The sequence below is a fragment of the Pogona vitticeps genome, chromosome 4 (assembly GCF_051106095.1).
Source record: "Pogona vitticeps strain Pit_001003342236 chromosome 4, PviZW2.1, whole genome shotgun sequence".
Taxonomy (NCBI): domain Eukaryota; kingdom Metazoa; phylum Chordata; class Lepidosauria; order Squamata; family Agamidae; genus Pogona; species Pogona vitticeps.
Window position 1 is genome coordinate 23554402 of NC_135786.1, and position 26270 is coordinate 23580671.

General features: G+C 40.0%; 1 protein-coding gene across 9 annotated transcripts in view; it reads left to right on the top strand.

Annotated features, from left to right (window-relative positions):
• The window catches only part of SULF2 (sulfatase 2), a 336643-nt gene that overhangs the window by 220271 nt on the left and 90102 nt on the right, over window positions 1–26270 (top strand). For 7 of the 9 annotated variants that reach the window (XM_078392669.1, XM_020779453.3, XM_078392670.1 and 4 more), the window contains 2 exons: window positions 9894–10139; window positions 24862–25101. In XM_078392669.1, coding sequence (XP_078248795.1) covers window positions 9947–10139; window positions 24862–25101 — 433 coding nt within the window. In that variant the 5' untranslated portion in view covers window positions 9894–9946. Of the gene's footprint in view, window positions 1–7361; window positions 7475–9893; window positions 10140–24861; window positions 25102–26270 lie in introns of those variants that run through there. The other 2 variants (XM_020779455.3, XM_072996895.2) reach the window with 2 other exon arrangements.

Consider the following 26270-nt stretch of genomic DNA (forward strand, 5'->3'; position numbering starts at 1 on the left):
GCGTGCTTTGGATACGGTAGGCGTCCTTAAGGATCATAGCTTAGTAATAGAGCTTTGCATGCAGATACTTCTGACTCAATCCTTGACATCTGCAATTGAAAATGCCAGATATTAGGGGATGGACAATGTCTTATGTCTGAGCCTCTGGTAAACTTTGGTGAGTTGGAGTCTCCAGGACTGGCCTAGGTGAAGAAAGAAGCCCTAACCAGTCATTTAAAAGTATGTTGCATTGATGCATGAAGAGAATTGTGTTGCCCCTCCATCATTTATGATACATCTAGACCTAGCCATGTACATACAGAGTGTTGTGTCTGAAGAACAGGGATTTGGTGTTCTGTGGTGTCTCTCTGTGAATTGAAATCCTAGAAAATCATGCTTCCATGTCATGTGGAGAGCTCCATGGATAGTGGAGACCTTGTTGTTTACCTTTTTCCACATGAAATAAGGCAACGTAAATCAAAAATGGAGGCCATCCGCCGGGACCTCTCTCCTTTTTTGAGTACAGTGAGTCGAGCTGAGATGTCCAGCGCTCCGTCTTGCCCGGTGATTTTGGACACCTTTCAGCCTGTTACGTCTGATACTGTCTCCAGGGCGCTTGATCGCTGTCGTGCCACCACCTCCTCTTTGGACCCTTGCCCGGCCTGGCTAATCAAAGCGGCCAGGCCGTTAACAACGGAGTGGGCCACGGCTATTATAAATGGGTCTCTCCTTGAGGGCAGATTTCCATCTGCCCTGAAGGACACACTCATTAGGCCCATTAGGAAGAAACCTAGTTTGGCGGCGGACGAAATTGGCAACTACAGGCCCGTCGCCAATGTTTCCTTCCTTAGCAAGGTAGTCGAGAGGGTGGTGGCCGATCAGCTTCAGGCGCTCTTGGAAGAAACAGATGCCCTGGATCCATTCCAGTCGGGCTTCAGGCCGCGCCACGGCACAGAAACGGCTTTGGTCGCCCTGTGTGATGACCTACTGAGGGAGGCCGACAGGGGTAAAGTGTCCCTGTTGGTCCTCCTCGACATCTCAGCGGCCTTTGATACCATTGACCACGGTATCCTCCTGGGGAGGCTCTCCGAGTTGGGAATAGGTGGCCTGGCATTGTCCTGGCTCCGTTCCTTCTTGGAGGACCGTCCCCAGAGAGTCCAGCTTGGGGAGAGGGTCTCGGCCCCGTGGAGCCTCAATTGTGGGGTTCCACAGGGGTCGATTATCTCCCCAATGCTATTTAACATCTATATGAGGCCGCTGGGTGGGGTCATCAGGGGGTGTGGAGCTTCGTGCCACCAGTATGCGGACGACACGCAGCTCTACATCTCCTTTTTGCCAACCGCAGGAGAAGCCGTCCTGTGCCTCCAGCGCTGCCTGGGGACTATACTGGAATGGATGCAGGAGAACGGGCTCAGGCTGAACCCGGACAAGACGGAAGTGCTGAGGGTGGGCCCGCCCACAGTTGGGGATTTGGGTAGCTCCCTCTCTTTTGGGGGGGTGACTCTCCCTGCTAGGGATGGGGTACGCAGCTTGGGGATCCATCTGGACCCGGTGCTCTCCATGGAGTCACAGGTGGCATCGGTGGTCCGCACCGCCTTTTTTCACCTTAGGCGGATAGCCCAGCTGCGGCCCTACCTGGAAGTGGGGGCGCTCACCACCTTAGTACATGCGCTCGTAATCTCAAGATTAGACCACTGTAATGCGCTCTACGTGGGGCTTCCTTTGAGGCTGCTGCGGAAATTACAGGTGGTGCAGAATGCGGCGGCCAGATTACTTAGTGGAGTGAAAAAATTCCAACATATTTCGCCCACTCTGGCCGCATTGCATTGGCTGCCCATCAGGTTCCGCATCGACTTCAAAGTGCTAATGCTTACGTATAAAGCCCTAAACGGTTTAGGGCCTCGATACTTGGCGGAACGCCTACTCCCACCAAGTTCTACCCGGGTCACACGGGCGAGCCAGGAGGTGAGGCTGAGGAGCCTAACCCCGAGGGAGGCCCGGAAAGAGAAAACAAGAAATAGGGCCTTCTCGGCGGTGGCTCCTCGCCTGTGGAATAACTTACCTCCTGACATTCGCGGAGCTCCCTCGCTGGGCACTTTCAAGAATCTATTAAAGACCTGGATGTTTCGGCAGGCCTTCTCATAAAACTATTTTTTGATTTTCTTATCTCTTTATTGTCTTTTTTTTTTTTCTCTTTTACCTGTTTTTGTATTGGTTATTTATTTTTATTGTATTTTAACGTTGCTGTAAGCCGCCTAGAGTAGTCCTCGCGACTAGATAGGCGGGATATAAATAAAATAAATAAATAAATAAATAAATAAATAAATAAATAAACGTAGTTGGGGGTGTGAGGGCAGGATTAGCAGGCACCACTTATGTATTGATACAATACACTTTAAAATGGCTTAATGGGATCAGAATCTGACATATTGTCAGGTAACTTCTATGTGTGATCCCACATCCTACATTGTAGCGAATTTGTGAAGTAGTTTAGTGTTGCAGAGAAGGTTCAGACTTAGTGGCTTTCTGTACATGTCTATTATGATATCTTCCTTTAATTAGATGTTATGCTGTTGGTGTAATACTTTACTAACTGAAGCAGTAGTCTATAGTTCAGATAAAGTGGGATACAGTCAATAAAAGCTTATGCCAAATAAAACATCTTAATCTTTAAGGTGCTTCAGGACTGTGTGTGTGTGCGTGCGTGTGCGTGTGCGTGCGTGCGTGCATGCGCGAGCACATGTGTGTGTGCATGTGTGAGTGTGTGTCTGTGTGTGTGTCTGTGTCTGTCACCAACAAAGGAACATAGCTACTTCTGAGCTCAAAATAGCAGGAGGTACGCCACGTCTTATTTTGAATCTTGGAAGATGCTGCCTACAGGGATTTTAGGTCCAGGTGACAGTTCTGAAAATGCTGTATACAGAAGAACCACATTTACTTTGATTACATTTCTGTTTAGATTGCATTAAAATGTGATGCTTACTCCATGATTAAGTATAGATTCATATATTTGTCTAGTAGGCATGCTGGTACCGTTCTTGTTCTGCTCATGACTTGTTTACTAAAGCCCATATTAATTGGCTTATCAAGAAGAGCTATGGTGAGGTAGCAACTCCACCCACCCACTTGATCATCAAGGTTTCTTTGTGAAGACAGCTATGTGGCATAACCTTAACACCTTTCTTTGTTCCAAGCATGGTGCTTCTCTCTTTGCTTCTCTGCTGGTAGTACTCCAATCTCACACCTCTAATTTGCTGATCAGAACCAATATTTTATCTGCTTTGCCATCACATGTTCTAGACTCAACCCTTGATCAAGCAGTCCTTTGAAATGTCTGTTTAAAAACCCATAATTGGTGCAATTCTGACAGCAGTTCATTCTGTTAGCTCTTTCCTTGCACTTATTCAACAGACTTGGAGAAAAACCCTCTGTGATCACATTGCTCTTCATGAACCTTCCCCCTATATTCCTGTTTCACATTGGTGCCCTCCTTTGCAGCCACAATGTCCCTATTTTCCCCTGCAAGTAGCACTCAAAGATCCATGTTGCTTTGTACATTCGGAGAGAAAAGAGAAATATCTGTATCCAAATTAAGTTCCGTATCCAGTGCAAAGTTGTCCATTACCTTGGCTTGGAGAAATTTGTTTCTGAGTGTTTCTCTTTTCTGAGTTCAAGAAAATATTTGGCATTTCTTAGCAAAAAGATAAGGATGTTCTTAGAGCTGTTCACTACAGAATTGGCTACTAAAACTCTCACAGTCTTTTCCTATGACATTCCAATTAATATTCTTAAACGCTCTTTATGAAATTCTAATTGGGATGCTCTCCTTCCAAATCTATTTCTGACCAATTTTATTTTAGTTTTAAGGCTAACAGTGGTTTTAACACCATTCAGTTTCTCTACCATCATCTAAATATTGAATTGATCAGAAAACACCAACAAGAACTTGGTAAAATCCAGTTTATAATTGCTTTTTATGATGACTTAAGGCTACAGCCCCATCTTGCAACTAGATATTGTCTTGTATTGTAGAATGGTAGGCTTCTATCAAAGTAGCCTTTTATCTTTTGGTGACCTAGTCTAGAAACATTCTCCTATTAATTCCAACCAACTCAAGACAAGTTATTATCACCATCTCCTGTTTTAACTCTCCTCCCTTCTTCATTGCTCTGCCTGTTTCCACTGCTATGGTGAAACCAAGGTAGAGGTGCCATAGTTTGGTTGATGTCACCCTCTGACATTTTGCACATGGCTTTATATTGGTCCACAAACATACATTTATGAAGAAGTCCAGTAACATTATTTGGGAGGTGATCAGACTCATGAAAGGTCAAAGTAAGATTTATAGCCAAAATAAATTTTGAGTCCAAACCTCACACTCTGGGTGTCTACAGATGGACAGCCCCCAAGCAAAGTACATTTTGCAGGTATTGTATGTTTTACTGTTTGCTTTCTTGTTAGTTTGTTTCTGGGAGGTTAGAAAAAAGGATGAAACAAGCAGTGGAAAACCTAAGAGAGTTCTAAGAGGAAAACAAAATATTTCCACCCCCTGTGAATTTTATGGATGAGGCAGGGTGATAGCATGTTAGAAGAATTATCTGGAACCACCCTTTGCCTACTGTGATACATCACTTATCGCAAAATTCAGAGTACAGTCAGACAGCTGTGAAAGTGCATGCCTGATCTCACTGGAAACAGTTGCAATCTTCCTTAAAATGACCCACCCATCTGTTGAGAACTCACTCCACCCTGGCCTCCAAAAGTAGAAGTACTGCTGCCGAGCCCAAAAAAAAAGGGCAGGGGTAGGCTGTAGCACATTTCCCTATGTGTTGTTTGATCACCACATTGCACCAGACCACTCCACAGTCCAAACTGCAATCTATTTCCCCATAAGATCACACCCTCTGTGAGCCCCAGAGCTAACCAAAGACATTTGGCTGCTTGAGGCCAAGCAGCTCTTATAATGCTCTTAGTGTGGGGTTTGGATTGTCATAAAGGCGTATCTCATAGCATGTTGGTTAACCACCCAGAGTTTGTCCTCTTATTGTGCAATATGGAGCTGTTGTAAATAAGTAATAATGTCATGCTAGCTCATCCATTTTTAGATATAAGTGGTGAAGGAGGAATTGATTGGCTCTTCCTGCATGCTGTGCTTCTTATTCGCACACAGAACATTCTGCATCACTTCAAATGCAAGTCAATATAGTGACAGGGTGCATGTACTGTAGCATACTCCTTTTACTCTGGGTGTGTTCCAGTATCCTCCAGGGATTCATTAAAATAGGGATGAATAACCGTTGATTTATAGATTGGATCAAGTTAATAACAGCTTTCTCTATTTGGATCCTGGTAATCCCTTTATGAACATTCCTGTTAATCTGGACTATTATAGGGTCCAGTCTAATCTTGTGTCTTGTCACTGCCGGGAATCTGCCTGGCTGAGAAAATGCTTTATAAAGTTGGTAAAAATAGAAGGGGTGGAGGAGAAAGGAGCAGACTGTGTGGCACTTAGAAGACTTGCAGATTTACATCACTGTGAGCTTTTGTGAATCAAAATCTACTACTTCAGACACAAAATGTACAAGTAGTTGCTCCTGGATTCATCCCTGAACCAGGTCTCAGTGGTGGGCAGAAGTGCATTTGCACAATTAAAACTAGTGTGCCAGCTACATCTATTTCGTGAGAAATCTGGCCACTGTGATACACGCCCTAGTTACTTCCTGGCTAGATTACTATAATACACTGTGTATGGAAAGTGTCAGGACATTTCAGCATGTTCAAAATGTAGCAGCCAGATGGCTGACTGGAGCTAGTTACAGGGATCACATACACCACACCTCCCGCATTGCAGGAGCTCTAGTGGCTGCTGATCAGTTACCGAGCACAATTTAAAGTACTGGTTTTAACCTATAAAGCCCTAAATGGCCTGGGTCCAAGCCATTTCAAAGACTGTATCTCCCATTATGAGCCAGCTTGGGTGTTATGATAATCAGGAGGCACCTTTCTCTGATGGGGACACAAGAGAGAGCCTTCTCTGTTACTGCACCCAGACTTTGGAACTCCCCTTCCACAGGTGGCCAGACTGGCCCCATCTTCGCTGCCCTTCCTCAAGCAAGCAAAGACTTTTCTCTTTCAGGCAAGCCTTCCCTCAATAACCAGCTACCTGTGTGTGATTTTTAGATAGGCTGTTATGCATTACTGCTTTGGCTGGATTGTTAGTACTACTTGTGTTTTCCGTGTTTGTGTTTTCCATTTCTCAGAGTGACATTCTTTAAAATGTTGTATAGTTATTGATCTTTTGCCTTAGGGTGCCTGATAATTGCTGTGAGATGCCTCCTTATTCATTGTTCATAATTTTTAAAAATCGTCTTTTAACCACCATTGTATACTCATTGTTTTCAGTAAGTATAGTTTTGTTGAGATAGACTAGCTCAGCTACATCTTTGGAAACTTCTCCACAGGGATCTGTTTCAGGACATGAAGTTCTATCTTTCTTTTTTACAGCACTACTGTATATAATGAAAGCTTCTGATAGTTTTGAAGGTCTCAGAGAAAGTGGTGTTGAACCAGAATATGCATTTGTCTACATGCACTCATGTTAATGTATTCATGTGGCACAAGAGTATATATAAGAGTTCTTCACCACCATCACATTTAAATTTAGTGCTGTGGTGCTAGGGCAGGGAGAAATTTTTAGGTTCTGCTATAATGTGTTTGGAAGTCATAAAATGGAACATTTCCTACTCCATTAAGGCTGCTGTGGTTTTTACCCCTACATCCTGGAAGAGTTGCCGTTTGCATGCTATTATAAGTACATCATTTCTCCTTGACTGACCCCATAGGACAGAGATAGAGGATCCAAGTATATTGTGGTACCACATTTCCTGTCCAGCATCTGCCCAAATTCTGTGCGTATATTTTTTAGAATTGTAACCTGATCAAGGTAACCTTACTAGATGCATTTTTATCATTTTTGGTAAGTTGATTTATTTCGTTGCATCCTATTGTAAAGGCAACAGTTGAAAAACAAGAAGTATTCCTTGTTTTTAAGTATTTCCAAGAGAAAATCAATGTTTGTTGCAGCAGAAGCGACAAAGAATCTTAAACATGAGCATGCTATTATTTGGCATAAAGTTGTGCAGATTGTGAGTCACTTTTTAAACTACAATCCATGTAAGCTTGAACCAAACAATACTTGTTCATCTTTATTGTGCCACATAATGCTTTAGATGGTGCTGTGGGGTGTAGAGAGAGATAGAGATTGAGGAAGAAGAAGGTAGCTGGGGTGAAAATTGAAGAATGTTTGAACTATTGGTCTTGCATTGATTCAGTATTGTCTACATAGACCAACAGTGACTTGTCCAGGTTATTTCCTAGCCTTACATAGACATGCAAGAAACTGGACCTGAGACTGTCTGCCTGCAAAGAATATGCCCTGGCACTGAACTTCCCTGCAAGAACAGATGGGAGAGAGGGATGCAGAAAAACAATTCAGGTCAGGACAAAAGCAAAGTGATTCACAGATTGAGGTGTAAACATTTGTAGTGTGGAATAAGAGTAGAAGCACCTGCTAAAAGAATTCTAAAGGGTGCATAGAGAAAGATGGAAAGGTTAATTGGGACTATAAAGATGTTTGGAAATAAATAGAAAAGTGGGTGTGAGAAGAAGAGGGCTACACATTATGGGTTATGAGAGAGAACTGGGTGAAATATGTATGTAGAGAAAAGGGGTTCAAGTAATAGATGGTGGATTTTAAAAAGACAATGATAGAAATTGTAATAAAAATGCTTTTGTCTACTTAACCTAGTGATGCAGGCTTCTTGAATTAGTGGAGTGTAGAAATGCTCTGTAAAGTGCTCCTAACCATGCTTGTGCTGCAGACTGTTTTCCTGTTGCCTGGCTAACACAGTTAATTTCTGGATTGTGCACAGTTGACAAGATGGCAATCCAGTGTTCCTTGGGGAAGTAATCCCTGTTGCGTTTTGGCTTATATCATTGTGCTTGTGAATAAGTTGTAGATAATAAAACTCTTTCTCAGCTGGTGAATTTTTTAGATGGGATCTATCCATTTGTCTTCTCTGTTTGAAACAAATCCAGACCCCCCCCCCCCACTAGCAATGACACATATGTTGTTGATGCATTACACCCACAGAGCCAGGAAGTTCAAAATTAAGTTGAGAAAAAGTCAGGACAAGACTGTATGATCCTTAAAACAATACAAATGCAGGAAGAGGTGAAGCCTTTATTAGACCATTAAGAAAATAAAACAAACAACAACAAAAAGCAAGTTTTCAATGATAATTCATCTTTCTCAAGCTATGTAACAAATTCTCGTGGGTAGCTCCAAAATTATATGTTTATATTAAAAGTCCCAAAAGTATCATGGCTTCTGTTGGAGGTCAGGTGTAGCTTCTTAGATGGAGACCAATGTAGTCTGCAAGACCCTTGTGGTGGAAGGGTGTGGTTTCAGTCCCCTTTTCAGCCAGTGGTTTGAAATTTGTTATTAATTTCTCTAAACAAAAGTGCCCAGCACTCTTCCCCCTCCCCTTTTTAAGCTGATAATTCTGGTGTACATTATTTCTGTATTTTTTCAGGACACATGAAAACAAATCAGTGTCATACAATGAAGAGCATTAGTTTAGTTCTAAGCCTTAATGTGTCAGGTTTTTAGTTTCTTTGACAGTAGAGGTCTGTGTTTCTATTACACTATGTTATTCTGCTTTTAAAAAGTTAGGCTTTCTTTAGTTTATACTCTTCAAACCAGGTTTCGATATTGAACTCCTTTTTCCTGAAGATAATGGATGAACTCTATGAGAGGCTTGTTTGCTGTGTTTTGTACAGATGTGTTAGTATGACTCAATTAAGAGTGTTCTTAATTGACCAGATAGGCGGGATATATATAAATAAATAAATAAATAAATAAATAAATAAATAAATAAATAAATAAATAAATAAATAAATAAATAAATAAATACATGAATAAATAAATATGACAGATATCTTGCATTTGAAGGGGAAATAAGGAAAGGAGTTATAGAAGATGTATGCTGACTAATTGCAGTTGGGATTGAATGGCTGTTGCTGACTAAATAGCTTAGTGATTTACAGAGACTGGGATGCGCGGATTATCTATAGTGTGAATCACAGAGGTCCACTCAAAGAACTACAATTACTGGAAGGTAACCTGTCATTTCATCCTAAGCTCTTATGTGCCTGCAATTTATGTCCCATCAGGTGTACAAAAGAAACAACGGCAGAGATAACTCTATGGAAGTAGCCCACTCCTGTTCAAAAATAGTCTAATAATTACATTAACATTTAAATATGTTTTTACTTTTACCTATATTTCATAAACTGTACATTTATAATTTTAAATTGTGCAGTGCCCTGATTCAAAGAAAGAAAGAAAGAAAGAAAGAAAGAAAGAAAGAAAGAAAGAAAAGTTACCGTAGTTTTTTATTTCTCTTGTGATGTAGTGAAGTTCTGTGGGTTTATGTATAGGTTATTCTTCAGAGGCACAGTGTTCTTTGTCCTAGGAATAGAAGCTCATTTTTAATTTCATTACAGTGGGGTCTTGACTTGAGAACTTAATCCATATTGGAAGGCGGTTCTCAAGTCAAAAAGTCTGTAAGTCAAGTCTCCATTGACCTACAGTGCATTGAAAACCGATTAATCCCGTAACAGGCCGTTTTTGTTCCATTTTGGTTTTTTTCTGGTCTGTAAGTCAAATCTCAGTCTGCAAGTCAAACCTAAATTTTGCGGCCAGAGAAGTCTGTAACTCAAAAAGTCTGTAAGTCAAGCCGTCTGTAAGTCAAGGGTCCACTGTATATTAAAAACAATGGTTTGTACACTGTATCAAGGTTTCTGTTGCATACATACATACTTACCTGCTCTCTCTTTTTGCCTCCTCATAGAACTGCCTTTGAAGAAAAAATAGAAGATATTTCCTCACCTTTGTTTGAACAGCATGCAAAATCAGCACAATATGGCACAGCGTAGCATTGCTGTTGGATTATTCATAATAACTCTCTTATCCTTGCTGGATGACAGTTCATCTTTCCTGTTAAATCAACGTCTGAAGGGAAGATTTCAAAGGGACCGCAGGAATATCCGTCCAAACATCATTCTTGTTCTTACTGATGATCAGGATGTAGAGCTTGGTAAGAGCTACAGAAGGTTCAGTGATAGCAATGAGCAAATGGGGTATACTTTTTGCAGGGCTAAGACTTCACTCTTGTCTGCATTGCTGCGGGATTGCATATGGATGTTTGTCTCATTTATAGCAGTAAAACTTCCAGTCTTTGAATGTACTGTTTCAGTTAGTGCTAACGAGTACCAGAATGCAGAAAGCCATCTATGTTTTTTTATATATAAACTGACATTTCACCAGTCAAAACACTAATTGGTGTTTTGAATCTCTTACCCTATGCTCTGGCTGTCTCTCCCTCCATACCCTATAGCTGCCTACTCTTGTACATATTACACTTTGTATAAAGACACACAAAATGTAGTGGAGCAGTGGTTCTTAACCTTGGGTTACTCAGGTGTTTTTGGACTGCAACTCCCAGAAGCCTGCACCACCAGCTGTGCTGGCTGGGGTTTCTGGGAGTTGCAGTTCAAAAACACCTGAGTAACCCAAGGTTAGGAACCACTGTAGTGGAGCATAAGGAACTGATCAAGCCATAAGCCTGTCTGGTCCAGAATTCTGTTCCTACCACAGACACCTGTGGAAAACAATAGTACTGTATGGAAGATTCCTCATGAAGTTGGAAGGAAATTTGCTCCCTTAATAGTTCTCATAATATTTTATCCCAAAAAATCCATTTTTAATTACTTCTTTTGTGTGCCTGGTTTGGTACCTCTCTGGAAGAATTAATATTGAGAGTGTACTCTAATTTTTTATTCCCACATGGAGAAGCAGCAGAATTTAGATGCCAGTGAAACAAAGTCCTGTTGATCGACTATATATAACCTTTGAAAAACAGTGTTCTAGTCTTTTTTTTCACTTAGGGACAAAAGTTCCACTGGGAGAAGTTACAGTGATATACATTGGAGTGGGAAGTTTCTTTATGAATCATAACTAGATTGCTGTGCAATAACACAGGAAGTGCTACAAGATTGGGGTGACCTGATTTGCATTTATGACCTCATAAAAGCCAATGCAAATCAGGACTTGAATGCATACACTTCAGTCCATCTTTCCTACACCTACTGGGGCTTCTACTTTTTTTTTGACAGTGCATCCATCTGCATCAGTTTTGGCAGTGTGATTGCTTGGACTGATGCAGAAAACTGTTCAGGGGTGCTGATAGTTGGCTCAATGGCGTGACTGATGGGGTCAATATTAAAATACTGGAGGGCTGGATCTGTGCAAATAATGCCATTTCTGTTCTTTAACCAAAAAAAAAGGCTTGATGCCAGAACTGTTGTATTAGGGCACCTAGACACAAAGAGAGAAAGAGAAAGAGAAAGAAATTGCCACTTGGCTCTTTTTTAACAGCTTATTAAGTTAGTTCTCCTGCAGCTGTGCCTCCTGCAAATCAGAAAGGCTATAGGAGAGCTATGCTAACCAGCTGCAAACAAGGCTGTTTATAAATTTCCTCCTCTCTCTCTCTCTCTGGCTGGTTAACACACGTTTACCCAGGGAAACCCAACTTCCCAGGTGTGACTTCACAGCTAGGCATGTCACATTTTTTCCATGTATACTCACACTCTCAGTTACTTAGAGAGCCTCGTGCATAGGTAGCTGCATTTATATAGGGTTTATGTAGTCATATGACTCAAGTACAGGGCATTCAGAGAACATGACTACCAGCCATTATCTTATTTCCTGTATTCACTGAATATAAATGTCCTTTTTTGCTTTCCTAATGTCTTTGTTCATGCTACATGTGCACTTTTTCTTTAGAACTTGCTAATTTTCAGTGGAAGTATTAAGTAGGGTAGATTATGACAAATCAGCATCAATTCTCCAGACATCTCAGAAATAGAAGATGTCTATTGTGAATGAATGACTTCAGAAACAACTTCTTTTTTATAAAGCTTGAAGGGAGCTCTACTAATGATAAATTGGAGAAAGGGATCAGTGGCATGGAAGATGATTCTTGTTAAGTATTTCAAGAGTGTGTCTGTATTTTAATCTGTGAAATGACAATGTAATGGGAGCCTTTTGGTGTAGTAGTTAACCTGCAGTTAAAATTCTGCTTGTGATTTGGGTTCAGTCCCAGGCAGGCAGCTCAAGGTTCACTCAGCCTTCCATTCTTCTGAGGACAGTAAACTGAGTATCCAGGTCACTAGAAGAACAATGTGTAGCCTTCATAATTAAATTGTAAATTCCCCAGAGAGTTCATTAAGTGCTATGGGGTAGTATATAATCAGCACATTTTGCTTTGGTTTAACACCAATGTTCCTCCCCAACCCCTTACTCAACATAGCATTTTAGGTCTGATGAAGTGGGCTGAAATTTATGAAAGCATCTGCTGAAGTTCGTGGACAGATGTTCTGCCCCCCAGAATCCTCTAGAGCTGCAAATACTGCCAGAAACATAAAGTGGGTGGGTGGGTGGAGGAGATTGGGAGTGATTGAAACCTCTGCTTTTGAAAGTCGAGTATTTGGTTTGTGTATGTGTATGTTGAGTCCCGCACTGGGCAGCTGCAACCTATTTAGAAGGTGAATTGCAGCTCTTCAAGGCTTCCAGAAATGCCAATGTATCCTTTTTTCTTTTCTGTCAGGGACTTTTATTTTTAAATGGGCAAGTGTGACAGAGCCAGGAACTGCAAAAGGAGCCTTTGCGTTATATGTGGCCCAGTGCTGCATTTTGCTGGTATGTGCCATAATAAAACTGTTGGGACCAAATCCAGTTGTAAGTGCCAAGTAGAGCAGACCCACTAAATCTTGATTTAATGGGTTTGCTTTAGATGGAACTATCTGTGGGATTTAGCTGCCTGTCTCTCAGGTTCCTAAAAACTCCTTATTGTTTCTGTTGTACTCTGTGGTGGAGTGGTAAATTTGGAAGTCCAGGTGCTCAACTTCATAGTCATTCCTTACCTGCTTCACGAAAAGGATCCCAAAATGCAGGCAGCTAGATTAGTATTCATATATGCTCCGATTAGCCAGTCCTGGCAGAAGGTGGGATGATGAGCCTCTCTGCCAGGTCGCAAAGTGCCTAATCCATCACGAGCAACAAAGTCATAGGAAAGCTCCGTGCAGCTCACGGCAGTGGCTTAATCATGAGTGGACAGTCTGGGCCCATGGGGTCGGAGTCTTATTATCGCCACCTGTGGGGGGAATATTCATATTCGTATACGAATAACCCCATCTCTACTCTTAAGGGATCAATCCAAACCAAAACACCATCAAATACTTGTATTACAACACAATCTGGCTTGCACCAATGTACTGTTCTTGGTAAAATCAGTTTCTGCCTCAGCTAATCTTTCCAGACAACAATCTTCCTGTTGCCTGGAAAGATTGGAGCTAAGTTTAGAGAGAACAAGGATGTCTGGGAAATGTGATAATGATATCATAGTCCTTGCTAATAAGGAAACCCAGGGGCTTTTCCCCTCCTTACCCTGCTCTATTACGCCACTGGTTGCGACAGAGTAACATGGAGAACATGTAAAAATAAAGTTTTTGGAGCACATAAAACTGGCTGTTCTGGACTTGTCTTTGATAGTGGTATGTTTTACAAGATGTTATAGCTGTTTGTGAGATGTTGTTATGGTCTCATATGGATAAGAAATACATATATGCTACCCATTGTCTTTAGCAACATTAATATATAATCTCGATGTTTGTCCTGATGCTGTACTTTTTGCCACAAATCTCAGTATTCAGGTGTAGAGATTAATCAAGAACATACTGTGTTGTATTTGATTCTCCTCTGTTTATTGGTGTTTTTAATCCCAAAACATTATTTAGATTAAATTCTCAATTAAAAATGACTTGCAGTGTGCACTTGCAATGCAGCAAAAAAAAAGTAGTTAAATGAAGGAAGATATTTTCTTTCATTATTTTGGCGAGCATGTTTGTCTTAAAGCTAGACAGAGTCGTTTCAATAATGCATATTCAGAAAAGCTGTGCACATTGTCTCACAGTCTCCTGTGACTAAAATCCAGTGGGTGGTCCTTAAAAATTTATCATTATCTGTTTTATGCCAGCCTGCTTGTCTCTGATGCAATTGTAAAAGTCCTCTGGGCAGTGTACTTCCTTTCTCTGATGACTTGTTGTCTCTTGCCAATTTCAAGCACAATGGCCCACATGTCCACACAAATTAAGATCTGGCCAGAGAAAATATATTTCATGAAGCCAAGGGCTTGTATTTATCAGGCCTCTTCAGAAGATCTCTGGAGCCACATACTAGTTTGAAATAAGAATTGTCCTTAAATTGGCTTGAGGCAGATGTGTCCAACTTTATCTGTCAGAATGGACATAAGGAGCTAAAACATTGTGATGGGTTCAAGATGTCCATTGCAGTGTGAATCTGTCAATTGAAAATGAATATTTTTGGTGAAGCTTGATCACGCTGTGGTGTTGAGAGTGCTGATGTATTGCTTGGGCATGTTGGTCGGTGACCCATTTGTGGAGGAAGGAAGGGACACAAATCTAATAAATAAAATGTCTGCTGCTTAATATTGCCTTAATGATATCCCCATGCTATCTTTTTAAAAAGATTGTTTTAACAAAATAATACTGGGAATAGTTTTAAAATGCCAGCTTCTGGGTCATGGAGACGTTGAGTTAGGAACAAGCATTTGCAGAACATGTTGATTCTGAAATGCAAAAATCTGCCAGCTCTGCAATCGATTAAATCATTTGAGGTAAGTATGTTTTTCATGAGTCATATACTCTGTCCCCACATAATGATGGCATTATATAAAGGAGCCTTAAGATTCCATCTGCACACCCTGATCCCCCTCCCTGACTTGCCTTGCCCATTCCAGATTTTCTTTTTTCCTTTTTGACCAGAAGACTCTGGATTCCACTTGCACTCCAGACAAGAAAGTGAAATCCTGTTTTTGATTTTTGCAGTTGCCATTTTTACCTTCAAGGGAGTCAGAAAGCAAAAAAGGTACCAATTTGTATGTAACAGCTATTGAGAGTGAGAGTGGAAATGAAACATACAAGAAAAGGAGGTAGTGTGCAAGCTGAAGCGTGACTCATGTAACAGCAATCACTGTTACATGAAATCCATGTGGATTAGGTTACTCTTTAGAACCCTAAACATGATTTAAGCTTCCAGACACATAGATGAAACATGTTTTTAGAGCTGCCTGTCTCCTTTTGTTCACCAGCTTATTCAGAATGTCTGCTGCTGTGGTATAGTGTATCTGGGGATGTTTGTGAAGATGGTTAAATAATTGTAACCATGGTTTGCCTCAAAGCTGGGAAGCATTCCTTTTTTGGGGGGACTAAACTGCCCCAATCCCCCACCTAATGCTTACTAGGAAGTAAGTTTAGCTGTGCAACTTGATTCTGAGCAAATGTGCCTAGGATTGGGCAGATAGTAAACTGTGAACCTTGCTTTTTAAAAACGAAGGTTCAAAAATCTTCTGGGACAGTGGTTTCCAAACTTGAGTTCCCTGACAATGAAAACTCCCAGAAGCCTTCACCACTAGTTGTGCTGACCAGGATTTCTGGGAGTTCTAATCCAGGAACCTCTTAGGCTGGGAAGCCCTGTTCAAGAATAATGGTGAGCCTTGTGATATTTCAAAAACGAAAAGGTTTTGCATTTCCCAAAGCTTTCATGGACTGAAGTCTACATCATAGGACGCTTCAGATATATGTCAGATGCTTGCAACTGATGTAATAGGCTGTAAGTAATAAAAGTTCATCCTGTAATAAAATGAATTAGTCTTTAGACAGTATTCATTGTCTTCTAGCCCATAAACAATTCTTGTACTGTTTGACTAACAATGTAAAATATCATTTTAATAAGCATTAGCCTCAAGAGGTGGAAAATATTCAGGAGACCTGCAGCAGTCATGTGGGTTTGTGTATATAACTGCTTTTCAGGTTTGATCCTGCCATGTGAGCTGCATGAAGTTGTTTTTGTTTTGACTTTTATATAGTGCCCCATAGTGCAAGAGCACTCCCTTGGCAATTACTATATAATTATGCAAACAACACTTTGCCCCACCCCCCACCCTGCCAACCAAGCTGAGTACTCATTATTTTGAAGGATGGAAGTCTGAGTTAGCCTTGAGCTGATTACCTGAATCCATCGTGATTGAACTCAGGTCAGGAACAAAAGCTTGACTGCAGTTCTGCGGTTTAACCACTGTACCATGGGAGCGTAAGTTCCAGAGTGCTTTGTTTGGTCAGCCAAATTCTCAAGGGGAATGGCCTGTTTGAGATGCCATAGGCTTGTACTGAGTCCAGCGCAGGAAGAAACAACATCTGTATGTGTCCATGGCAAACATTTCCAGTGTGCTAAAATGAATATGAAACTGAGGCAATGCACTTTACATTCTGTTTTGTTTCGTTCTAAATCCTATATCCAAACCTCCAGAGACTTGTCCTTGGCAACTTCAATGCTTTCAAGCAAAGTGCACTATTTGGTCAAAACCCTTTTCCAAATAAGTATGCTTAGGAAAACAGCTTTGATCTCAGCTGCTGCTGCCTTCCTATAATGTAACCTGCTGCTTTTTTATCTGATTCTCTCTAGCATTAAAGAACAATAGAGACCTGTCTTTTTGGTGGAAGTAATTTCAATAGTTGAAGATAGGTGTCCAATTCTTTTCACTGGATCCAGTTTCTTTTACTCTTAACTCATATTTCATGCTTTAAAGCTTGGTTGGTCTCCAGTTTGCCTCATCCTTGATAAAGTTGAGCAGCTAGGTGAGACTAGTTTCTCCAGCTACAACCAGTTCCCATCTTATTAGTACTTACCATGTGCCAAGGCAGACATTAAATTGAAGAGGTGTGACAATTCCCTGATTTTTGTATAATGAAAAGCTGTCACATGAGGTTGCCAGTTTAACCAGAGGCATGGTGGGAGAGGGCAACTGCTTAAGATTTTTTTCTGTCTGCTTTGTCTTTTCTAAACAAACAAACAAAAATCTTGCAAAATTGCTTAGGAATGTGATAGCTAAGATCGGAGGATTTGGGGAGCAGTTTGACTTGGAGGAGAAATGAGTAAAAAATGTTTCCCTTCTGTTCCCAGACATAGCCTTGGAGGATGCTTTTCAGTAAAATTATCATTATTGTTATCATCAGTCATCACCCTCTGATGATGATGATTGATTATAACAACAATGATAATTTTCACTATCAGAAAATTGTGAATTAAATCCAGTTATTAGTCCAAAGTAGATAAGACTCATTGAATGAGTGAGATTTGTCAAGGCAATCTTAAATAAGCCCTCTTGCTTTGATGCGTCTGCTCTAGTTGGCTCTGCATAACTACACTGTAAGATTCTTTGACTCTTTCATAGCAGAAGGGGGAGAACTGCAGTCTAGTATATGTGATAGCTTGTATATTGCAACCATTCTTCCACAGCTTTGTATGCTCCTTCAGATGGGTTGGATGCTAGTTACTTTAACTTACGTGCTCTGGTGTGTTGATGTTGATGGAATCATGAACTGAAATACCTTGTTTCAGGAAAGTTTCAGTAGCCTTGTAAGATAATATGTAACCTTAACATCCATGTCTTTTTGAATTTCCCATCACTGTGGGTTTGTCCTTCACCTTGGCATGCAGTTCTTCAATGGGGAGGAATTTGTGTGGGTTCCAACTACAATTCAAAGTAATACATTTCAGTCTGAAGTGCCTTCTTGGTGGCTGCTCTTGGTTGGGGGACACCTAGAGCAGGGTAGAGGTAGCCTGTACCCTTCTACTAGCAAGAAAAGGCTTTCTTCTACTGAGAAAGAAGCTTTTTAACAAATTGGTAATGATTTTTTTAAAAAAACACAAGTGTTTCTAAAGTGCTTTTAAAACAGTAATGTTTTGATGCTTCAGTTTATTTAGTACTAGAACATTTTTGTTATTTGTTCTTTATGTTTGTCCGGTTTTATCGGAGTTTGATTTTATCTGACTTTAGATCAGAGCTCTGGGAGAAGGGTGGAACAAGCCAAGTAAATAAATGCAAACAATAAACACCCACTTAAGGGAAGACTAGTTTAAGGTCATCTTTATATTATGGTTCTAAAATCTTTAAAATATGATATTTGCTAGCCAGTGTCCGAAACCCTGTAGCACAGCTCTGTATGCCCAGCAGCAATGACATTAAGTAATAATGACAAATCACTACTTACTAAGGCTTCCTTTGATGATAATGGGGTACACATAACTTCATTGCATTGTGTATGAGTCATGTGCTCCCCAAAATCACCTTTAATCAGCAGTGATTTGCTCCTGGTGATGACATCATTCCATTGTGGACACAGAGCTGCACGACAGGAACTCAGCCATTAAATTACTTTTAACCTACCATATTGGTGGGATATTTCAAATAAGAAGTAAAAGATGATGGGTCAGAACACACCACATGGATCTAGAGTAGATAGCTGCAAATCCCCGTAGCTGAAGCCACCATATTTTCCATAGATGTATTTTGCTGCTGGCCTAAAGTTTACCAGGTGCTGAACTTTACTGTACAGCAGCCTTCTCTGATTTGTCCAGATATTTTAGGTTTAAGCTGCCGTGATCCCTCACTGTCAACTGCATTTTATGGGAGTTATCCAAAATAGCTGGAAGGGAACAGGGAAAGGTTGCTGTAGATATTTTCTGCTTTGAAGAGAGACTGGAGCAAGTTGTTCATACATCTGCTTATTCAGTAGCAAAATCCGTACCATGAAAAATTCATATCCAGTCTTAAGTGGAATGAGAAATGGTGCTAGCAGCTGTTTCAAAAGCAATTAAAGGAAAACCTTGGTGACAAAGAAAGGATTTATATGGAAAGTAACTCGTTATGATAGATACTGCAATTAAAGTTTCAAAGGTTGTGCTGACGTCCCTACCTTTAATTACCTACTTTCCAAATTTTACTCCCTTGCACCATTTGGATTTAATTCCATCTTCCAATAACTGAAGCTGCCAGACCTAGTATTAATGGTGTCATCTCTGGCAATAAAATGCTAGCTAGTGAAAATTCAATATTTATTCTGCAGAGGGTCAATAAATTATTATTGTAACTTTTTATAATGCTGCACTTTTCCATTAAGTTTATAAAGCAGAAAAAGTTTTCATTTTTTACCAGTTGTTTCTCAATTTGCATATTCATGTTTGGTCTTTTTTACTTTTGAATCCTAAAATGCAGCATGGGAAAATGCTCACCAATACTATAATGCTGTCTTCCTTTATTTGCTGTTATTAGGTGTGTGGTTTTCTGAGTCATTTCTGGATACTATATAATGTGTGAAATACTTTACTGTCATTTCCTCACCCTTATGATTTAATGTTCTCATGTTACATTTTGGGGAGCAGGAGAGACTGACAGAACGTGATTTGCCCAAGGCCATCCTATGAGTCTGTCATTGAACTCAAACTGAACGTCATTCTCCCAGACCTCAACCTCCACACATCCATCCATTGGATTGTGTAGATTGAGAGTTTGACAAGTTCCTTGATTGTCAGTTCAGGAAATTAAAGAACTTCCTGTGCTAAAGTATTATGCTGATTGATTGGTATTTTTGTATAGCGTATATTTGACACTGTAAGAGAGATGTGTATATGTGTTTTGATACATGTGTGTGCTTATGTGCACAGTTATTGACTGGAAACATAACAGATGAATATGTGACTTTATTGCATTCATGGGTGCACTGTTACAGAAATTGGTTTACAAGAATCAGAACAAAGACTCTTGTAGGATGGCAGGTGGGGAAATACCTGCTAAAATCTGGAAGAAAATAGAATAGGGCTTAGCAGGTTCGTTTCAGTGCCTTGTATAGCACTTCCATTTCCCATGGCTTGCAAGAGCAGAATAAATCACGTTGTTCTACATAATATGCATCTTACAGATCATATTCTTTTTATGGAGAGTTTTGGATTGTAGGAGATGATGATAATGATGCAGAACTTTTATGTTCAGATAAGCATTACATGTATTTAGATTTAGATGGTACAGAAAACCTCCCACAATTAGCCAAGAGACTAACTGTAGAACGTTGGGCTCTAGAAGATTAAAAAAATAGATAAAAAAGAGTTGAACACGTAACAGCCTTGAATTCTTAAAAAGTCTTTATTTTCAAGTCATCTGATTTTATGTTGTGCCCTTTTAACATGAATTTGCAGACTTTGAGATGGCTCCTCTATTGCAATGGGGACTATCATGTGAATGAGACATTGTTTTTATCTTTCTTTTTTTGAAACAGCCACACTGACGCTGCTGGAACGTGGCAGTCTGGAGGCCTTTTGCTGCTCCAGGGGGAGATGTTTTGCTTAGATTAGTATGACCAATTAAGACAGAAGTGATGATGTTTACAAAAAGGAATAATTAAATCTCAGGGTTTTTTTTTCCTCTTGCATCTTCCAGTTGTATGTGGGGAGGCAGTATGAAGTAAGTTTTCAGTGGGTGACTCGGCATTGTTTTAAAATATTTAAAACTGCCCTACTTAAGATTGCATGGAAAGGGTATCCTGGATTTTTGCTATTCACTGATCTGTCACTTTGCATCAAGCACTTCTTCTCCAGCTTCGAGAGAAGATTAGATCATATGTTTCTGTATTAAAGACTGTTGATATATAGGGCCTTGTCATTACAGTGGTTTTATTAAAGGAGGTTAGTGTCCCCAAGGGATGACTTAACATGTAGTGTTATTTCCGCACAGATGCCTCTGCCATTTAAAGGGGTAGTTAAAATTGTGTTTTAATGGCACAATGACAAAACATTGATTCAGTCTAGGTTATTTCACAGTGAGGAAGAAATTTGTAAGATTACAGATGTCATTGAACTGATCCTCTTACCATACCTATTTGTGTGCTGTGTTGTTGTTTCTTTGTTTATTTTGCTTTATCTCCCAGTTTCATATTTGCAGTCCAGCAACAGCTGGAGGACCACAAGTTGATTTATCAAAAATATTTTTAGCTCACCTTTCTCCTTAAAAAAGGACCTAAGGTGGCTTACAACATTAAAAGACATTATGTAAAGCTAATGACAGTAAGTATGTGATACTGAAAGAATGAAGCACATGCCACACTAAAAATGTTCAACAAAGGCAAAACCGGAACACATTCAAAGTGGTAAAGTACAACAGTCCATTTAAAAAAACACAAAACACTGGTACTGGTTTCTCCTTCTGCTATGCTTGTAATTGAATTTAATTAATTAGACCTTTTCTTTATAGACTAAATGTTCCTACAATTTTGAGATGAAATTCATTTGAAAAATGCTTTTAAAAATCTCAGATGCAATGTTAATTGGGAAAAAAATGCTATTTAGTGATTGCCAGATGGTTGCAGCAGAGGGCATTGCCTGAAGATAAAATATTTATCCAACATAATATGGGAAGGATAGCAACGATTCTCTGTAATGTAAAACCTTCAGCTTGTTTTCTAAAAACATACACAGGCACATATGTAGCTGTGTCTGTAACAACAGGAGAGGTGAGCAAGAAGTGTCTTTCTTGTAATAACGTAGGAGTACTAAAATCTGTTTGAGGCATTTAGAATATACAGGAACACTCTATTCAAAGATAATAAAAATGCCAAAAACCAAAACATGATGTATTCTGTATATCACACATTTTTTTTCTTCTAAACAGTACCCAGTAATTATTTCCAGCATGTCACTGTAAGTGTGGAAATACAACTGATCACCTAGTTGGATTGTGCCACATTATCAACAATATTAAGCACTGTTAGGTCTCACTGATTTCAACTGGGGGGAAGAATGACGAGACTTTTAGAATGCTTGATCACCACTAGAGCATGATCTGTTTTTTAAAAGCAATATTAGTCTGTAGAGTGTTTGCCTGTCTTTATCAGCTTAATTTTCATACAAGCTGTTTTATATCCCTCAGTACACACCACAGTTTCTTGAGTGAAGAATTATCTATGAAATTGTGGTTTTGCACAAGGCCACCCAATGAGTCTGTAGCTTGATGACTGTAAAATGTCATTCAAACCGTGCGGAACATGTTAACACTAAATAATCTGCCAGTTGCATGTTCATATCATATATGCCCAGCTAATATTTTACTAATATTATTTTCTTCCACCATGCTGGCATGCATACAAAGAAATTTAGTGCATGAAAACATGGACGTGATAAAAGATAATTTCAGAAAATTAGATGGCTTTTTCATCTGCGATTCTCCTCTTACAAGCAAGAGTAGGTGCTTAAAGCAGTTTGAGCATGTTAACACAGTCATTTTTAACTAAATGCCGGTATATGTTTGCTAAAAGTGTGAGGTGGAAGCCCCTGATTCAAAGTTGTCTTCACTCTCATCAAACATACATCTGGATTGAGCTCTCATATGCTTGCTATGGAGGGGCAGGGAGAAGTAAAGTTTAGCTCCATGATACACAGCTGATGTAGCAGGCAGATGAATCTTTCAAAGTGCCTCTAGCTTCTCTTAAGTTTAGAAGGTATGTGTGAATGTAAATATAAAGTCTCTATTTATGTACAGGTAACCCAAGAGTCTTGTGGCACCTTGAAGGCATGTTTTGTTTGGCATATGCTTTTGTCGAGTGTAGTCCACTTCTTGCTCCAATGTAAGATACTAATCTTTGAAGTTCCACAAGATTCTTGATTGGTTTTGGCACGATAGACTAGCACGGGTGTTGTATGAGCTTCTCTTCTACACAGAATTGATTCTTGGCTGAAATAACTAGATCAGAGGCTCAAAGTTGATTTCAGCTTTACAGATGAGGACTTGTGGAGTCTTGGGCTATCATACTCTCAATGCTGAACAAAACATTCTCATGCAGCTGGAGAAATAAGCTGGGTCTTTGTGCTTTGAAAATTGGTTTTGACTTCATCGTTTTTTTTCTGCAAAGAGATCCAGTAAGTGCTTCACATGCATCTTTTAGCTGCATTTCTCTCTTGAGGAAAACAATGGGGTGCCTTTTTGTCATAGAGTTGCATGGGGACTTGGCAGCCATGACGTTTGCTACCTTTGAGTGTTTGACAGAGAGAGAGATCCAATGAAAGTCCCTATCCTGAGCCAACTGAATCTTCCGTTATTGTGAGATTGTTGTCTCTTTTTTTTAAGAGATTGATGCAAACTTTATTTGTATTAATTCGTCCAGGCATGAGGGCTTTCTTCACACAGATGGCATTCTTCAAATATGGACATATCTCTTCAATACTGGGAGAAGATTTAAGACACTGATTTCATAGCTTGTAGAGAGAAGTCCAGTTTGGGAATGACCTGTTTTGCTACAGTACGGCATAAGAAACCTCGTAATCACCATCTATTCTTTTGTGAAGTTTGCAGAAAATAACACTTGAATTAGTAAAACTCAAGTACATTCAAATTCTTTTGCAATCCTTTTCATATTCTGTAAACCAAATGCTGAAAAAGAACCACTTGAAGAAATCTATCTCCCAGCTTTCCTTCTTACGTGTACTTTGTGCCACCTGCCAAAGATAGAAACTGTAATGGATCACATAAATCTATGAAAAGACTTAGAAGGGCAAATTAAAATTTTAAGTACTATTACTGTAGTACAAACTCTGGAGTGGCTGAAATTCCCAGGGGGAAACCATGACACTAGTAAACAGGAAAAAGTTAAAGTGTTCCTGTGAATGTTTTATCATTCTGTGCTAGGTAGGAACATTCATTTCATAAAGAATTTAAAATGGGAACAAATAGGATCTATTCAATTTCCCTCTTTCCTGTTAGACTTCTTACAGTTCCTTTACACATTTTAAAACTCTTCCATACTGTTTCCTTACCTTTCCCATATGTTTTTGCTTAGTTGTTTTTAGGTTGTAGTGTTAGCAATCATAGTAATCACTTAACTGGAATTTAGTGAGGCAGGATTACACTGTTTAGCCTGATCACATAAAGGACAGAAGTGAAGAGAACACACAACTTCTTCCACAACATCCATGTTCATACTGTACATTGTTCAACTTTCCCATGTTATGGGGCAAGGCCTAAACCAGTGTTTCCCAACTTTTTTCAAGTTGCACCCCCCCCTTTTTTTTTAATAACAGCCAAGTAACCTGTGACACCTCCTGGCCATCTCTGCATAAAAAGACATTTTGAATGGGGTAAAGTCATCCCTTCTCAGAACGTAGAGGCTTCTTCCTCTCCCAAAGGGCCTATTTCTCATATACTGTACACACATACACACTAACTTTTATATCCAGCTCTGAAAGGTCAAGGAAGAGGTTATTTATCAAGGGCTACAACACATATAAGGCAAATTGTGACTACTACCCAGAAAACACTTAGACCCCCAGTTTGGGAAACACTAAAGGGAACTTCTACTCTGGTTCAGTTGTACACAAATGGAGGCATTTCCATAGTCGGGAAACCTTTACTATCCTGGTTCATGGTTGTCTTACATCTACTCAAGTAAGCACAAGTAGAATCTCCCCTGTTTCACTTCATTGCAAGGGTTTGTTGTAGGAAGCATGAGGAGTGAGGGGGGGTTACAGGGTTAGTTTTTGTTGTTGTTTTGTTTTTGTTTTGGCCTGATACAAGTGATGAAAAAATTGCTGGATAGCTCAGTATTTTATGTCTATGGCTGTGGACCCAGAGGTTGGGAGTTCAATCCTGATGGGGGGCTGGACATGATGACCCATAGGGTTTCTTCCAGCTCTGCAGTTCTCAGATTATTATTAGGAGCAGTATAAACTTTGGGACACTTTATCTAGCTGAAAAGGGGTGAACAATGAACACTTCTCTCTCTCTCTCTCTCTCTCTCTCTCTCTCTCTCTCTCTCTCTCTCTCTCTCTCATGTGCTACTCTGCTTTTTTCCCCTCAGGTTCAATGCAAGTGATGAATAAGACAAGGCGGATCATGGAACAGGGAGGTGCCCACTTCATCAATGCCTTTGTGACAACACCTATGTGTTGCCCCTCCCGCTCCTCTATTCTCACAGGGAAATACGTCCACAATCACAATACCTACACCAACAATGAAAACTGCTCTTCTCCATCCTGGCAGGCCCAGCATGAAATTCACACATTTGCAGTGTACCTCAATAACACAGGTTATAGGACAGGTAAGACTAAGATATACAGCAAACTGTCTTTCACATGATATTCAGTCTTGTGCTTCCTCCCTCTGGTGGTAAATCTGATAGATGAAGATAGATGTGTAAAACTCCTATTTTGTTCTTGTATAGCAAATGAACCTGAATTTCATTCCTGGGAAGACTTGCAGCTCCATTAAACTCAGTAGACATCCCTAATGTTGCCAATAGGAAAAGTTAACAGAAGGTATCTTTAATATTGTATTGTACTGAGTACTGAGTATAAGCAGAACAGGAGACGGATCTGTGGCATGGTCATCGTCTACCAAGAGGGAGACGGAAATTGAAATGAATAGAAGTTCATGTTCTCCAGTCCATGTCCATTTCAGTGTGGCTTGAGCAGGCCAGTGGCTTGTGTCTCATTTTAGTCTGTATATGCAAATAGGGGTGGTATTAAGATTTTCTTTCTCAGGAGGCAAATTCATTAAGTCAGCCTTGGCTACTTTAAAACTGGCCACTGTAGAGCAGAGTTGTCTAATACAAGTGGACTGGAGGTTCAAACTTTCCAGCAGATACCTAGAACCCTCATCCATTGCCTTTCACTGAAACGTTGGCAGAGCTCTTATAAAGAATACCTCTCCTGTCCAATTCCACAAGGCCATCCTTCCATATCTTGCCTCCTGAAAACCTTATAATGGCAAAACTCTCCAGTGACCATTTTTGCCTGCCACAGGCTTGACCATCACCCTTGCCATTCCAAACTTTCTACTGTCTACATGTTACTGCCTTCTCACAGTGTGATTATCCTGCCAGCCTGTTACTTTTGTTTCTCTTCTCGAGTAGCATACTCTTATCTGCAATATTGGCAGACTTCAACTTGCATATGGTGTTTGTCATCTGTACTGTTGAATGGGAAGAAGACACTAGTGCTCCTGTTACACACAATCACAGTCTTGATAGATCAGCTTCTTTGTCATCCCAAAGGCATCACTCTTAAGTTTTCAGCAATGTGCAGGGTGATGCAGTGGGTCACACTTTGTATCTTGCAATCTCAACATGGACTACAGCAATAAAAATGTATACAACCAATTAAACTTAGCTGCATATCATATGATTAGCTTAATATACCTTTAATAAGCATCAGAGACACTGAAAGCATGTTAAGAAGCTGCCATCCACCTCTTATTCTAGTTTTGAGA